This window comes from Cydia strobilella, chromosome 24 (genome assembly GCF_947568885.1).
Source record: "Cydia strobilella chromosome 24, ilCydStro3.1, whole genome shotgun sequence".
Taxonomy (NCBI): Eukaryota; Metazoa; Arthropoda; class Insecta; order Lepidoptera; family Tortricidae; genus Cydia; species Cydia strobilella.
Genome location: NC_086064.1, coordinates 8,094,381 through 8,112,267, shown reverse-complemented (window position 1 = coordinate 8,112,267; position 17,887 = coordinate 8,094,381). Strand labels below are relative to the sequence as shown.

The window sequence follows — 17,887 nt, the reverse complement described above, 5'->3', positions numbered from 1 at the left end:
ATAAGTTTGTTGGGAAGTGAAATTTGGCGAAAAATATTTTGGCTAAACGGCGGTATCCCATCAGGACTACATACAGCTGCCAATTTTTATGACGTTACGATCCTTGAAAGATGGTTAAATTAGTTACCTTAGATTCCATTACATAGTTAGTTACAGGTCGACCTAATAAAAGTGTGTTAAAAAAGGGGGCCGCTACGTTCTGTATTTTGTATTTAAGTACCTTTTTAAATACATTATAATAGTCTTTTCTCAAAAATGGACGGCAAAGTCAACGTTGCTGGTTAAAAAGTAGGTCGCGAAGTGCGTTGTTTATGGTCAGTCAAAAAATTAAAAAGTTAAAAACATTGCAGTCTCGATTTCGGGACTGCAATGTTGCATACAAATTCCATTATTTGTCGAGTTCCAAACTTTTTAAAAGTTGAAGTGGCCATATCAAATGAAGGCATAGGTCCATTAAACAGCCAAACAGATGATCAGTACTTATTATTATAATGTTGGTACCGCGACTATTTAGGTGTCTCGCCGGAAGATCAGCGCCGACACTTGGGTCGGCATTATGCTGAGGCGAGCCCATTTCGTGGTAAACACTGCAAATATGTTTTTTTAATTTTCCTTGTAATGCTAGTATGTAAGTTTATCACGAAATAAATGATTTATGATTATGATTTATGATCAAATAGGTTGGCGTATTTTCAGCAGAAAAATACACTTCTATTTTTAAAAAATAAAACGGCGGCAAAGCAAATCTTATTACTTTTTTCGTGAAAATATATACATAAGAACGTTGCTTTTGTAAAATATTTCTATTATATTTGTATTTATTGCGCCATTTTTGCGAAAAGCACTATATATGACTCTGCTGGAAGGCTACTTGCTGGCTTCGGAATCAATTAAACGGACTCCTAAGGTCGTCCGTTTAAAACGAATCCTCAGCCAGCAAGTAGCTACTTCCGAGCCTCGACAATAATGTACTATTACGTTGCTGGATTCGTCAATCTATGCGGCCAAAGTTAAAACGGCCGTTTTTGTTTTGAGTTCATATATTGACGTATCCAGCAACATAAAAACCAGTTTGATGTGTTCAAAAGGTACTTAAATACAAAATACAGTACGTAGCGGCCCCCTTTTTAGGGTTCCGTACCCAAAGGGTAAAAACGGGACCCTATTACTAAGACTCCGCTGTCCGTCTGTCACCAGGCTCTATCTCATGAACAGTGATAGCTAGACAGTTGAAATTTTCACAAATGATGTATTTCTGTTGCCGCTATAACAACAAATACTAAAAAGTACGTAACCCCCGGTGGGCGAGTCCGACTCGCACTTGGCCGGTTTTTTAAATATCTATCGCTAAATTTAAATAATCACAATTGTTTAGCAGTGGCGCTAGTGAGCACGGTGATGGGCTCTTAAATTATCCCCGTAGCATTACGCAAAAAAACGCCAAAAAAATCACGTTTGTTGTATGAGAGCCCCATTTAAACATTTATATTATTCTGTTTTTAGTATTTGTTGTTATAGCGGCAACAGAAATACATCATCTGTGAAAATTTCACGGTTCATGAGATACCTGGTGACAGACGGACAGCGGAGTCTTAGTAATAGGGTCCCGTTTATACCCTTTAGGTACAGAACCCTAAAAATATGACCTTTGTTTAATTCACATAAATAGCGATAACGTCTGTTGCTTACCGTTCCCGAATGTTCCATTCGTAGGCATCGTAGCCATCTTGAAATCTAATACGCTGAACGTCAAATTTTAACGAAATAAATACTATAGGTACATTTGTCAGGAAAATGAATTCGTTATACTTTTAATTCTAATTTAAATACGTAAACATACTAAAAATATCATCGACATCGACATAGTATAGTAGTTATAGACATGAAACCGAGCGACCAGGGGTAAGAGAAAGACATATTCATGTATTGACAGGTTAATGTATGGCAGCATAATCCTTTTTCTCTTTCACTCTTATAAATTTCGGTATTTCGCCATCGCCTCCTACCTATGCTGCCTTAACCCGACCATGAAAGAAAACCCGGTCGGTGATAAGGACATGGCACTATTTTCTCTTTCCTCTTAATATAGGAATCGCAATAAGACTATCTTTCTCTATCAAAGAGTGTCAGGCCCATGGAGACTATATAAAGGAGCCAAATCTCTATGTATGAAAAGTGTCCATCAAAAAACAGTAATTAGGCGGCGCCACCATACACCGAAATACTACCAAAAACGACCTACGTAATTTGGTCGGGTTATTTGTTGCCTTATATGGTTCATGTTATACTCATGTCCCAGAGCCTAACTAGCGCCACCGGAGAGATTAGGAACTATTATTTAAAGCTGAAAGCGGTCACTTTTGCAATAATTCTGCCATAAGAGATTGGCATCCTTTCTATACCATCCATAGTCAGGCCCTTGCTCATTACCGAGTCTAGCCGCGTTTTTCGTGTACTAACTAGCAGGCCAGTGACGTTTAAAAAAAATGGAGTAAATAAAACGGTCATAATGCCAACGAGTTGTATTATGAGTAGTGATGTGGCAAAGCCGGCAGGGTTTATCGATTTTTGTCGATTGAGTAATGATAATGACCTCTTTATGTTTTGTAAAACTAATGTTTTTTTTTATTAATATGATTTATGGATATTTTACTTAAATAATATTTTAATATAAAAGGTTTTTTTGTGATTTTCAAACAGTGCATATTAATGAATTTGTTATTCAACGCCTTAAGAAATCCTCTACCTACCTTACAATTGGCTAAACAAAAAGATTGACGGCCGTATTCGAACAATGCTTATAAGATGTCACATCGATACGATACCGATCTGTCAGTGTCAAAAATGCCATTTCTTCAACCATAAACGTCACTTTTAACACTAAAAGATCGGTATCGTATCGCTGTGATATATTATAAGCATTGTTTGAATACGGGCGTGAGTTAATGAGAGGCTTCCAGTCAATTTAGTCATTATAGAGTTTTGAGCATACATTTTACTAAACATATTTAATTCATAATATTATACGTATTCTTAAGAGCGTTTTTTTGTATTGCACCCTTAGACATTATTAACAAATAACTACATAATTCAAGTTCCTACGAATACGTGAAAAAGCAATCAATTTGATTCAAATGTAGATAACGTTTGATAGTATTACCATAGAGTAACTTATACTAGAGCGGTACTGTCATAGTAAATTTTGTAACCCCAGTAAATTCACTGCCATCTGTCGACACACTTTAAAACTAAAAATGAAGATTTATAAATATACGATAGAATGTATTTAAATATAGATAAATGTTTTTTTTTTATTTGCATTAATTATTTTTATGATTTTGACCCATGTTCTTTCACTGGTATGCGTTAAAATTATAAATAACAAACGAAACAGTTAACGCCCTCTATACGAGTGTAGGCCAAAACTAGTGGCGCCATCTGATCGAGAATCAAATTTTCGTGATTTTCGAGGCACGTTTTTTCCTTAGACTGTATCCATCTATTACGGAGTTATATCTATCTTTGGTCATAGTAAATTTTGTAACCCCAGTAAATTCACTGCCATCTGTCGACACACTTTAAAACTAAAAATGAAGATTCATAAAAATACGATAGAATGTATTTAAATATAGATAAATGATTTTTTTTATTTGCATTAATTATTTTTATGATTTTGACCCATGTTCTTTCACTGGTATGCGTTAAAATTGTTAAATAACCAACGAAACCGTCAACGCCATCTATACGACTGTAGGCCAAAACTAGTAGCGCCCTCTGAACGAGAATCAAATTTTCTTGATTTTCGAGGCACGTTTTTTCCTTAGACTGTATCCATCTATTACGGAGTTATATCTATCTTTGGTATTACAAAAGCTATACATACATATATTAATTATACATCTACGCCCTACATGTACGTAATGAATTATTATTGATTGTTGTAGAGCAGCGCAGTAGTAAAAGCTACTAAGAAACATAAATCTCTTCGAGGAAAGGTTCTATAACCGTTCATAATAAAAAATACGTAAATTTAACAGATTTATAAGTCAAAATTGGCAATTCCAGATACAAGGAAGTAACGCAGTGGGCGATCTCGTTGCGAACGCGAACGCCGTGGGCCCGTCGCGCCGCGCCGCTTCGCGTTCGCGAGTGTTCGCCTACGTAAGAAGTGTAACACTAAGGCCTGTTCACACCGGATACGTGCGCGTTGTAATATGCAGGTCCTTATGAGAGACCGCACACCACTTGCGTGTCGCGTGCTCTGGCCTTACTGTAAAGAAACGCCTTTTCCTTGTACATATATCAAAACACAAAACAATACTCTAAAGAGGAGACGTTTTCCGGATAGATATTCGTACATTCACCTGCCTGTTGCTATCTCTCATGCACGCGCATAATTATAACGATTATATTGCTGTCAACCTCGCACAGTAACATTGACAGCCGGTATCATGGGCGGGACAGCTATATAAATATGAGAGTGCAATAGAGATAGCAACAGGCGGGTTGATGTACGAAAATCTATTAGGAAATCGTCTCTGCTTTAGTGGGCAACAGAGTGTATTTTTTTTATGAAATAGGAGGCAAACGAGCAGACGGATCACCTGATGGTAAACGATTACCGCCGCCCATGGACACCCGCAACACCAACAATCTCGTATAATATCAGTAATCAAGTCCGGAAAAACCTACACGATATAACCTATTTATAATTAGTCATTTAGCGGCGTGCGAAGTCCGTGGGTCTGTTTTATTTAATAATAGGAAATAAATCTTGTTTTATATATGACGGTGGCAAACGAGCAAAAGACCCGCCTAACGGTAAGGAGACACCGTAGCTTATGGACGCTTGTCAGTAGTGACAGTTACATAAATAATTGTTAATAAAAAAAATAAAAAAAAACATAATCAGAGCCCGGAATTCTCGTAGCATTTTTGAGCTGTCATAGGGACTTCTCGTTTATCGACTAAATCGACTTCCGATTATACATATGTATATCGATAAATACAGAATACAATATGTAAAATATGATTACGAGTAGAAGTAAACAACATGCAGTTAAAGCAGTCTTATAGCGAATGAGCGATCTCTTCGAGACAACCTTTATATATACCAACTTTTAGGAAGTTATAAATAGAAATTAAAATAATAATATTTTATTGTTTCTTATAAATTATAAGACTCCGTGTTGTTTACTTCTACTCGTAATCATATTTTACATATTGTATTCTGTATTTATCGATATACATATGTATAAATCGGAAGTCGATAAACGAGAAGTCACTATAACAGCTCAAAAATGCTACGAGAATTCCGGGCTCTGCTCATAACCTAAAGGTACCCGAAAACCGCAGTCTATGAATAATTACAATACCCAGATGTCACATGGGTGGCTGTCGGGGGCGTCATGGCAGAATGTTCGCGATCCCATGACGTCTCCCATACGGCAATGTGGGTAAAGCCGATGTGGGTTTAGTGGGTAGGACGTCTCCCCCTTTTCTCGCTAAAAGAAAGGAAAGGGATATGGGAGTCCCACATAACCCTCGACGCCACTTTAGGTCACAGGGGGTATGCGTAACAGCATTACATCGTTAAAAAAAAGGTGTCACATGGGTGTTCTGTGTTCGTTTACTATAATACGCCTTTCTTGAAAGACCCCGTATTTCAGGAGACACCAAAACTTCCCAAATGCGTTTATTGGTAGGAATATTTGTCAAGTAACGAAACAAGGATGCACCAATCGTGATAACTTCACCGCCATTATGATGCGGGCGCGAGAGAGATAGCTAAGTGTTTTCACTTTGCCCCATTCTTGCTTAGGGTAGAATATTAATTGTTCGCTTTTTTTTAACTCCGATTCTATTTCGTATGTAAGTACTACAGTCTGGGTAAAAAGAGTAAAAATTAAAAAGTGGCAAGACTGTAGTGTCGTCCCGTTTTTCTTATTGATTTGAAAGGGACGACACTACAGTGTTGCCACTTTTTAATTTCTACTCTTTTTTGCCAGACGACGTTTATATGTAATGAACTAAATAATAAAGTGAATAGGCTGTTACTGAACCGGTGAGCTCCATCTTAGGCCCTGTCTTCACTTTCCATCAGGTGTGACTAGGGCCAATCGCCGATCACTTTATAATAATAATAAAAAAAGTGTATTTTCCAATAACTAAGTGTGTCACGGCAAAGTGGTTATTTTTAACACTTGTTTTTTTTTATATTACGGGTTTAGTTAATATAATAAAGATAAATTTAATGCCTCCAAAATGGTAACAAAGTTTAATTAAGCTTAACGTAAATACACACCTTAAACAAACTAAGCTTTGTAAACACATATATGTGCCGTTTTCAACCAAAAGGGTACTTATTGTCGCTTGTCAGTAAGGCGCTATTTCCATATAGCTTCAATTAGAAATCAAACTTATCAACAAGCGACAATGTGGTACCTTTTTGTTGAAAACGTCACATATTATTATGTTACATATATATCTCAGATACTGATATCACAGTTCGGTTGGATAATTTACTAATACTACCTAATGTTAGTGATTTTGTACTTTACCCAGGCCAGTATTTTGCCCAGAGAATTAGCATCGCTATTCAACGGGGAAATGCAGCCAGCCTGTTGGGCACACTGCCTGCTGGCGGCGAGTTAGAGGGGGTGTTTTGTTTGTAGGGTTTTTTAATGTACATAATTTTAGAGTAAGTAAGTTGACGAAGCCTGTTGCGGATAGTGAGTTTGTGTTCACCTGACGAAGCCTGCGTTGCGGATATAAAATTATGGTCCCTGAATAAATAATGTAAGTGATTAATACGTTTTTGTACTAATTATGTCAGTTTAGATAAATTGGGACAATCAAATTGTCATTTAAATAATAACAAGGTGTAAAGTGCAACAAACTTCATCATCTGTCAAGTGTCGAATTAAATCATCGATGACGTCACATAACCAGTTACATTCTAATTCTACAAACAGGGGTGACGTCACTCGTTCACAGATACGGATTTGTCTTTGATAATATTGTTCTCATGGGTGTCATTCTCATTAGCATGAACTATCAACATTTTACTGATAAAAGTTGAAACCGAAAAATATCCCAAATAATATATGGGGCATTTTCTATGAAAAGGGACCTTATTGTCGATGGCGCTTACGCAGCACAGCGTCGCGCGGCATTGTATTTATATCGGAGCATCGTTTATAATGGCGTAAGCGCCTTTTTTTTTGTTTCGGAGAGCCTAGGTCTCAATTTTCAAGCACTAACTAACGGTGCCGAGCAGCGGTCAGCCGGTCACTATAGCCGATAATATGTGCCATTCTCAATCAAAAGGGTACTTATTGTCGGTTGTCAATAAGGCGTTATTTCCAAATAGCTTTAATTAAAAATCAACCTTATTGACAAGCGACAATGTGGTACCTTTTGGTTAAAATGTCACATATTATTTAATACCACCACCAGACCAGTAAACCAGACCAGCGCTGGAAGTCGCCAGCAGCATGCTGAGATGGAGCCATTTCGTGACACTTTATTTTCACTATGTTCTTTTAATGTATGCCTATTTACGAATAAAAACTATTCTATACTATTATACTATTTTAATTTAACGGAAATAGTCCATTTGTGGTCATTGAACTATTATTATTAAGAACCGGCTAGGGTTTCTGCTCGAGAATCCTCGTGGCGAGAAATCTCGAGAAATTTGTCCTTCGTCGAGACGGGAAAAATAAACGCAATGCCTCGAGAACTCGAGAAATAAAATATCTTGTGATAAGTAAAAAAACACGCGCATACGTCATGTGACATGTGACTATAGTGTATTTTTTTAGCTAGTTAAATAAATGTAAACAATGTTTTTTTTTTCAGGAGAAATCCTGGTCGAGAATTCCCGTGCCTTGAGAAATAAAAAAGGTCGAGAAACCAGAAACCCTAGAACCGGCACAGAGAACCAGTATTTTGCGCCATCAGTTGTTGTTGTTTCGACAACAAACCATAGAAGCGGAGCGTGAATCTCGCGATCTAAACGCGTAAGCGCCATGAATTTTTACGGCACTTACGACGTTTTGGTCGCGTCGTACAGGTTGCGATTGCGACAATTTCATTAATTGGCATAACTCAATGTTTGTGGTGGCTGTGCTGGCTAAAAGCGTTCAGCCTATGGCGCTGGCATCTTCTGCGTAATATAATTCACTGTGTTAGCAGGAGCCTCATTCAGATTTAAGAACTTGTTACTATTTTGATCTTATTTAGATACGACCTTGAAGATAGCTCACGCTGTTTGATGCATGCCAACGTTCATCGCATACAGTGCATCGTTGGGATTTCTAGTAATATGGGGCATTTTCTATGAAGGGACCTTATTGTCGATGGCGCTTACGCCGCACAGCGTCACGCGGCATTGTACTTATATCGGAGTATAGTTAATAATGACGTAAGCGCCATCGACAATAAGGTCCCTTTTTATAGAAAATACCACATATGTATTATACTATATCAGATCAGAAGTACAAAAAAAGTGTAAGTAAATGTGACTGACCATTTCTCAGTCTTAATGCAAAGAAACAAGGTCCATATCCACACGAGTAGGTCAGTTAATTGTGGTATTTTCTATAAAAAGGGACTTTATTGTCGATGGCGCTTACGCCATTATTAACTATTCTCCGATATTACAATGCCGCGCGACGCTGCGCGGCCTAAGCGCCATCGACAATAAGGTCCCTTTTCATAGAAAATGCCCTAATTTATTTGTGTAACTCCGTATCAAATTTCACACAGTGACTAATACCTTTGTATTTAACTTTAAACGCTACGTCGCCACAATTACACAGATGTCATATATCACGACGTCAATCTGTATTCAATCTTATGTCAATACGCGATGGTCGATTTTAATTTACACTTGACTGTTCAGAGTTAAATTAAATTGGACAGATATTAAGATTAATAAGACAACCTAATTAGTGGTGAAAAAAGTAGTTTTACCAGTACGTGTCGTTTATGTAATTACAATACCGTTCTTCATCAATTGTCATCTACTCAAAGGTTAACTGAAAGAAATCCCTTAAAGGGATAAATTCGCCTTTGTACTGCCTATTTTAGACCATATTTGTGTTCTGTGTTTTGTACAAGTTTATACATACATACATACATACAATTAAGAATTGTACCACAAATGGGACATTTTCTATGAAAAGGGATCTTATTGTCGATGGCGCTTACGCCGCACAGCGTCTCGCGGCATTGTATTTATATCGGAGCATCGTTTATAATGGCGTAAGCGCCATCGACAATAAGGTCCCTTTTTATGGAAAATACCAGAATTATACTCTGCGACTCTATCCAGAAAGATACCTTGAAGCTTTTTGACGAATGTCAATTTGGAAATAAAACAATTAATTTAAAAAAGATGAAAGCCTCCAACAAGCTTTATACGCCTACTCCATTCTTACATTTCTTACACAGATTTATGTGAAACGTATAGAAATTGACTTTAGGCCGTTTGGCGCTTAAGTCGTTTTGCTTCACGATTGTATTGAAGCATGTCGAATAACGGCGTAAGTGACAATCGCCCCAAAGTCACTTTTTATATTGAGTGACACATATTTTTATGAATGTGAATAACTTAGTATTGGAAAGATTTCACCTGTGCCCTTTGAACTGACCTCAACAGCTGTTTAGTATACGTGTATTGACTAAAGAAAAAACCGGTCAAGTGAGAGTCGGACTCGCGCACGAAGGGTTACCATTACGGAAAAAAACCGCAAAAAAAATTACGTGTTTTGTATGGGAGCCCATTTTTAGTATTCGTTGTTATAGCGGCAACAGAAATACATCGTCTGTGAAAATTTCAAATGTCTACCTAATATCCAGCCTGATACATCTTGGTGACAGACAGACGGACAGCGGAGTCTTAGTAATAGGGTGCCGTTTTTACCCTTTGGGTACGGAACCCTAAAAAAGATGGAAATGGCCATTTACATTATTTAGATACCTATTAACATAAAATAATCTTGCTTCCTATAAAGAGAATGGAAGAGCATTTATATTTTGTACTCGTATACTGTACTCAAAAGTACTTACTTACTCGTATTGCATGTTTGCACTAAGTCATTATGGTTCGTAATTAATTTTAAGTCACTTTTTTTACCTGAATATAATTTTAATGTATGTAAGCCCTGACCAGTAATATATGATCACGCGCCATGTTGCGGAATTTTACTGGAACTATTTTTTTCATACTATACTGAACTGTCACTCCATACATGAGAATAACAGCGCCCTCTTGACAATAATCATATATTACTGGTCAGGCTTTAACTGTTAAAATTAATTCATACAAGAGGGCGCAACTATTCGAAGCTAGGGGTTATGCAGTAACTGTTACTGGGGTTATTCACTCGATATTGGCGGAACCCCTGTCTAAAACTGCGAAATTCGTGTACAGTTTTTTTTATATATACTAACACTTATTGAAACCTAAGATAGATATAACTCCGTAATAGATGGATACAGTCTAAGGAAAAAACGTGCCTCGAAAATCAAGAAAATTTGATTCTCGTTCAGAGGGCGCTACTAGTTTTGGCCAACTGTCATATAGATGGCGTTGACGGTTTCGTTTGTTATTTAACAATTTTAACGCATATCAGTGACAGAACATGGGTCAAAATCATAAAAATAATTAATGCAAATAAAAAATCATTTATCTATATTTAAATACATTTTATCGTATTTTTATAAATCTTCATATTTAGTTTTAAAGTGTGTCGACAGATGGCAGTGAATTTACTGGGGTTTCAAAATTTACTATGACAGTACCGCTCTAGTATAAGTTACTCTATGTTGAAACTGTAATGGTCTATGGTCTATGGTTTTTTTATGTTTTTTCTATCTATCTATGGTCCAACGGAGCCGACATGTTGCAGTGATAAAGGTTCCTTTTAAATATGTAGATTTAAAAAAAACATTCGACCATGGACGGATTCCGTGCTAGCCCTGCAGCCAGACATTTTCGTTCGCAAGCTAAGGAACGGTGACGTCACAGCCACACGCGCGTAGAGCGGCTGCGTTTTTATAAATAGCACTCTATTTTTGGCCTTTATGGGTTAATGATTACATACATATTTAGCCACCGCGTTGGTATGGATAAACAGACGGACAATGCGTTTATTCATATTCGGACTAATATCCTATAGTAAGAACATGACAATTTCAAAGGAATTTAAGTAATTGGTTGAATAGAGACGATGTTTTGTAGGTACTTATTACTTTAGGTATAACAGACAATCAATATACATTTTAAACAAACTTATAATTATAACACAAATATGAAACGTAAAAAAGATAAGTTATAAATAACCAGTACCTATTAGATAAGTAATAAGTAGTTTATGAAGAACGTTTAAAAAACCGCGCGTTTTAACAGCCGCTTTCTATTCAGCCGCCTTTTTATCAATACGAGCGCACAATTTTATTTCAAGTTGATTGTTATTCACAATTCGAGCTAAAACGCGCAAAACTTGTTATTGTAATAATATTACTATACATTATGAATCCTTTACCTAAGACACGAGGCTTGATGTTAGAACGTATTGTTTTATTATTCTTATTAGCGACCCGCCTTGGCTTCGCACGGGTAGTTAAACCAATTTACACAAAACCTTTACAAATTATACATATAAACCTTCGTTTTATCACACTATCTATTAAAAAAAAACCGCATTAAAATCCGTTGCGAAGTTTTAAAGATCTAAGCATACGTAGGGACAGACGGACAGACAGCGGAAACGACTGTTTTATTCTATGTAGTGACTAGTAATTAACACTAGTTTGCAGATAGATTATATTTTTATTAACTGATGCGTGAACGATCAATGCGCCACGATTCACGAAGGACACGGCCATTGGAAAAGTAAAACCATTACTAATGAGAAATCATTAATTATTACTTTAATATTGGAAACCACTCCCACGATATCTCATTTCATGTTTACGTTTTCGTCATTTGTTAACGTACTCTTGCAGTCAACATATACGTATGTATTGTATGTGCTAATTACCTAGTAACACAAATTAGTATTAGCAAATATCAAGCTAAGCAATCACAGTTTACAAAAATATATATAAATATCAAAATTCAAAACATCGATATCGATAATCGCCCGGCGTGTCACAACACTAGCGGTGATACGGAGAACAGCGGCAGGGTTCGAGTAGACCAATAATTACTCTTTAATGCCATAATGCCAACCCTATTTCACTTTAGGGTAAAAAAAAACAATCGATATACACATTTAATTCAATCGTAATGTTTTTTTTTCGCTACTAATTATGACGTAAGCAAGGTGAATAATGGAAATTTTGTCTATTCATGGTTTATCATTCATAGACAAAATTAAATGCTAAAGCGTTAAAAACGGACACATAAATTCTATAAAGGCTTTCATTTTATCAAGGTTACAAAGCAAATTGTAATTAAATCAATAATTAATCAAACGATAATTGTTTCAGTAACCGGACATCAACGATTCCAATTTAGAAAGAGTAGGTTAACGATTCACTCACCTTAAATGATGGTTTATCCATATTTGCAAATCCAGACAGGACACGTAAGCACTAACACATCACAAATCGAGAAAGTATACGTTAATTAGTCATAACACAATAATTAACTTTAAATTCCCACATGAGCCTAAAATATGCACTAATTTTAAACACAGTACACGGTAAACCCCTTATCTTTAGCACATCACAACACCAAACCTGTTCACTATACGCTAAATCGATTTCAGATAATTTCAAATAACAAATAACAATACTGAAATCCGTGGCATAGTGTCACAATCACAAGTCTTTAAAAAAACTACACCATGACTACGTAATCTGTGCGCGTACTTTTAATTGTTATATCGTGTTTATATAACAAATGGTTGTTTGTAAATTCTAATTATGATTATTGGAGACAATAAAAACAATATGGCGATGGTTTGACAAAAATATCCGAAACACGCGCGCTTCGCTTCCGCTGCGGCAGGGACGCGGCCATCTTTGAGCGGGCTCGGGCCGTATCTGTTCGAAATGCTCCGTATTTTCTTGCCCGCTCGCACGATCCTAGGGCTACCACGGGCGTTTTTGGAAACAAAGACGTTTATTTTTTAATTATTATAACCATTTTCGTTTTGGATGCTTGAGATTCGTTTTATTTCATGTAAGTAGAAAAGTATGCGTAAGTTATCTGTATAAATTAAAAGAATATTTTTATTAAGTCTGAGTCAACTGAGTATTTCGTAAGGACTGAAAATAAATTATATTTTGTGCCTATTTTCTAACTAACTAAATATGTATATCAAATGAATCTTTATAAATTTAACAAACAATAACCTAATTGGAGTAAGAAAAATTAGCAATTATATTTGACATTTTCCCAAAAATATGCCATACAAAAAAAAACGGTTTGCGTTTTCTAATTAGTAGGAATTAGGTTGATAAAACATAATATATATCCAGGATATTTTTGTGTACCTTACCTACTTATATGGCCAGATATAGCACTAAACAGAGACGAGTGAAAAAAGAGGGGGGAACGCCATTGCCCAGCAGTGGGACACAGTGGGCTCAATAATATACATATTGCAGTAATGTACTGTAGGTACCTACCTATTCGTTTTTCCTTTGTTCTACTAGTTCATTATCCTCCTGCAGAAAAAAGATGGTAATATTTTTTTGCGATACACGTAATATGTACGTGTAAATAAATAAACTTAATAAATCGATTAACTTCTTCAAATGTGTCTTAATATGTAGTGCTTAAAAATTATAAAGGATTTTTATACACCTAATATACCATTCATGCTACCAGAAGCTACCATAAAAAACATATAATAGGTCAATCAACTACATTGCAAAAATCAATCCAAATTGAACTTCATTCAATAATTTTAATTTTAACCCGTCGATCGAAGATGGCGGCCCTGCGCCGACCCACACAACTACACGTACATGTATACATTTTTTACGTAAATATAAATGATTGGCACAGTAAACGGATGGACGTGAGATTCTTTTAAAACTGTCCAAATTACAGTTTACGAATGCTAACAATGCAATTTACGTTATGTGCTTTATTATTTCATAATGAGGGCTAACGCGTTTAATTTCACCGCTAGGGGCGCTAGTGTAGGTCTTTCAAAATGTCAAATGTATAGAAGTTTGGGGGGTTTCAAGCTTTTTTTATCGGGAATTATCACTCCTTATTCATAATTGTGGTAAATCTTGGTCCATCTTCGATTAATCATGGTAAACCACAGTGGTAAACAATACATATAGCTCAATAAATGTTAGTGGTTAAAAAAAGTGCCAACTAAAATATATGCAAAGTTAAACAGGTAGAAAAAATGGCACATTTAGACGTTAAATTACCTTTGTGTATTAAGAACGTATTGATTTTATAAAAATAAGCATATAAAAATTTTGAGATCTGTTTTTCTGGACCTACATCTACAGTGGCGCCAACTCGTGAGCACAAAAACGGGAGCCCTCGTTATATCATTTTTACTTTATTGTCTGATTGTAAATCTATTAACTCGTCAATTAATTTTAAATACATTATTCTAGTCTCGTAATTTGTTTAATTGAATAAAAGTCTAACACTTCGAGAAAAAGGTTCATTCTTTAAGAAAAAAGTTTAGTTTGTCTCTTACAAATTATAATGAACACACAATAACAAGTGAATGATAACTGGATATGAAGGCATCCATAGTCTACCTACATTGATCGCCTACTATGATACTATCAGCAGAGCGGAACGCTTGTTAATTATCTACGATAAAGTTACGTAAGTATATGAGTGAATGAATAATATTTATATCAGGACAAGTCCCATATTATGACACAATTACAATTATAAATAATACAATTACATGTCAACAATAAATTTACATATAAACAAGTCAAAATTTAAAACTTACAAAACTAATAACCTACCTACGTAGCGTTGTAGTTCAACAAATAACTGGAAAGTAGTTTTCTTGAAATTTTCAAAAATATTTAGTTTTACACCCGTGTTTTTGTTAAGGTCCTCTTCCTCCTCGCGTCGTATTTCTCAATATTGAGGGTCGTGAGTCGTGACCTCCCTTTTGTATCACCATATTATCACCATTTTGCGTGTTGTTTTTTTATGATGGAGCCAAAAAGCACATTTAATATTTTCATAGCCGACTCACTAAATGCTATTTTCTGATTTTATATTGGGCACGGAACCCTAAATACATGCTTCATATGAACAATTTCCTATCGATTATCTCGCTGACATATCGTTTAGATAAGCAATGAGAGATATTTCATATAACTTATTAAATCGATACGAGTACGAGTTTGTAAATCGTATCGCCTTAGGCTGTATTTATGCATTTGTATGACTAACACCTGAATAAATTTAATTAACCTACTAATAGGCCGCTCATTTCGATTGATATAATGTAATATTTAACTAGGTACCTATCGATTTTTTTATTTAGGTACCGTAAACCGTAAACTGGGGTTACTTTGATTAATGGGGTAACACTGATCATCGATTTTTAAATTATGAGGAATTAGTTTCTGAACGCTTTCATCATCTATTTCGGTTAAGCATACCAACCACATCATGAAATGTTTAAGTTCGCATTCAAAAGTCCTATTTCTCAAAAATCGATGATCAATGTTACCCCGCGAATCAAAGTAACCCCATTTTAGGGTACGTAAATATTCTAGTCGTGTTCTTGACAAAGAATTAGATTGGCAAAGTGCACAAAGATGCACTGTTTTGATGTTCGATACAGTGAATCTTAAAATGTCAGTAACCATTGAAATTGGAACTATCTATCGTGCGGTCTACCCGCTTGATTGCCACCTTTATATTTAAAATAAACTAAGTTTTTTTATACCACGTTTGTAGAAAACAAGCATACGGCCCGCCTGATGGTAAGCGGTCTCAGCAGCCTATGGACGGACGCGGAGACAACATCAGGGATGTTGATGTTACATACGACCTTTTAAAAACTTGAACATTCCTTTTTTGAAAAACCCAATACCCCAACCCCAAGCCCAAGCCCACCCCTCGGCAAACCAAACAAAATATTTTTCCCCTCACTAGCTCGGAAAGTTGTCGTTTATCCTTCAATACAAGCGGGGAAAAACGCGTTTTATCCACTAGTGGGGAAAGTAATTTGACCTTGGATGGAGCGTGTTTAAGTAGCTTGACAGATAACAAAACGTAAAACGCTCATGATAATGGTTCGTTCGATATTAATTATCATTAAATAAATGGTTTGAGAATCTAATAAAAAATACCAAATTTAGCTTTATTTAATGATTTTAAGTCATAAACCTTAAAATTCCATAAGAAACGTTTGTTTTTTTATAATGATGTTAAATATAATTCTGAACGCACAAGTTGAGTCGATGCAATTTCAAAACGCATCGTTGACATTTCATACATCAGAAATGTCAACATTGTCAACATTTTTTTTACTTAAAACACGCCTGTGGATGTTGCACTTTCCTCGCTATAGTGAGGTGAAAAGTTTTGTGTTACACACGGGCGCAAATGTATTTTACTTCTCGTGTGTTGAAACACTCGCTACGCTCAGGATTCTATTTTAGAACCACTCGCTTCGCTCGTGGTTCACCTATAGAATCCTTTCGCTTGCTCGTGTTTCAATTCTACACTCGCCGGTAAAATACAACTTTGCACCCTTGTATAACAAATAACTATTAGTTTTTATATTATTTTAAATATATATTTTTGTAGGGCACGGCTTCATGTCAGCGCTCCACATATACTGCACCACTGTTTCGGTATTTTAGTTAATTTATTTTTAGCTTACTCGGTTTGAGTTTCCGCAAAAAGCAACCGAAATGACTGCTAACGATTTCTAATGTTTCATTTAAGTGCCAACCCTAACTGACTGTCAAGTTAGCTTTGTGAGTTTGGCAGCACTGAGTAACAAAAATTTAAAAAGGTTATTCTGGCCAGCCAGTTACGCGCATTGTTCGATATTTAAAAATGTTTTCTAATTTTGTACTCTCAGCGAGTACATTAGAGACGTGTTTCTCATTTTATTACCTACGTACATAAAATAAGATACCTAACCTAACATACCATTTTAAAGATAGCATTTTCATAAATAAAATAAGTGTAGGTGTTTATAATAATGTACGTAATTTGCATATAGACCAGACCGTATAACCAAAGTATAACCAAAGAGAATAGATAGTAATTAGTATATAGAGAGGACGTCGAATATGTATTATATAGTTTGTCAAAGGACTGTCACATTTCAAACGTAGACAGAGAGAGTCATACCGTCTTTGTCATACACTAGTACTAGCACCCGAAAGAAAGGGATGAATGTGATTTTCCTGGTTGTTACTGACTGACAGATTGGTTTGACCAACTATAAATTCAATACACGCGATATAATCCGTTTTCATAGTTTTATTTCATGACTATCGCGTTAACCGAAGACAATATTAGTGTAGTTTTTGTAGTCACAGTAAAACTGCCATCTATCGACACACGATTAAAACTAAAAATGAAAATGTATGAAAATATCAAAAAATGAATATATACTTATATGGATAAATGTTTTTTTTTATATATCATTTTGAATGTTCTTTCACCAAGGGCCTGACACTCTTTGATAGAGAAAGATAGTCTTATTGCGATTCCTATAAGAGGAAAGAGAAAATAGTGCCATGCTTTGTCCTTATCACCGACCGAGTGGCATCATAGGTAGGAGGCGATGGCGAAATACCAAAATTTATAAGTGAAAGAGAAAAAAATCCTATGCTGCCCAAATTTTATATGAATATTCTTTCTCTTACTCCCGGTCACCCGGTGGCGCGTCTATGT

At 35.8% G+C, this 17,887-nt stretch overlaps 1 protein-coding gene across 2 annotated transcripts in view; it reads right to left on the bottom strand.

Moving 5' to 3' along the window:
* The window catches only part of LOC134751972 (AT-rich interactive domain-containing protein 5B-like), a 120,810-nt gene extending 107,688 nt beyond the window's left edge, over positions 1-13,122 (bottom strand). Inside the window, exon 1 of one of the 2 annotated variants that reach the window (XM_063687494.1) lies at positions 12,559-13,122. In XM_063687494.1, the coding sequence (XP_063543564.1) occupies positions 12,559-12,579 (21 nt within the window). In that variant the 5' untranslated portion in view covers positions 12,580-13,122. The remainder of the gene's footprint in view (positions 1-12,558) is intronic. The other variant, XM_063687496.1, reaches the window with a different exon arrangement.
* Between the last annotated feature and the right edge of the window lie 4,765 nt (positions 13,123-17,887).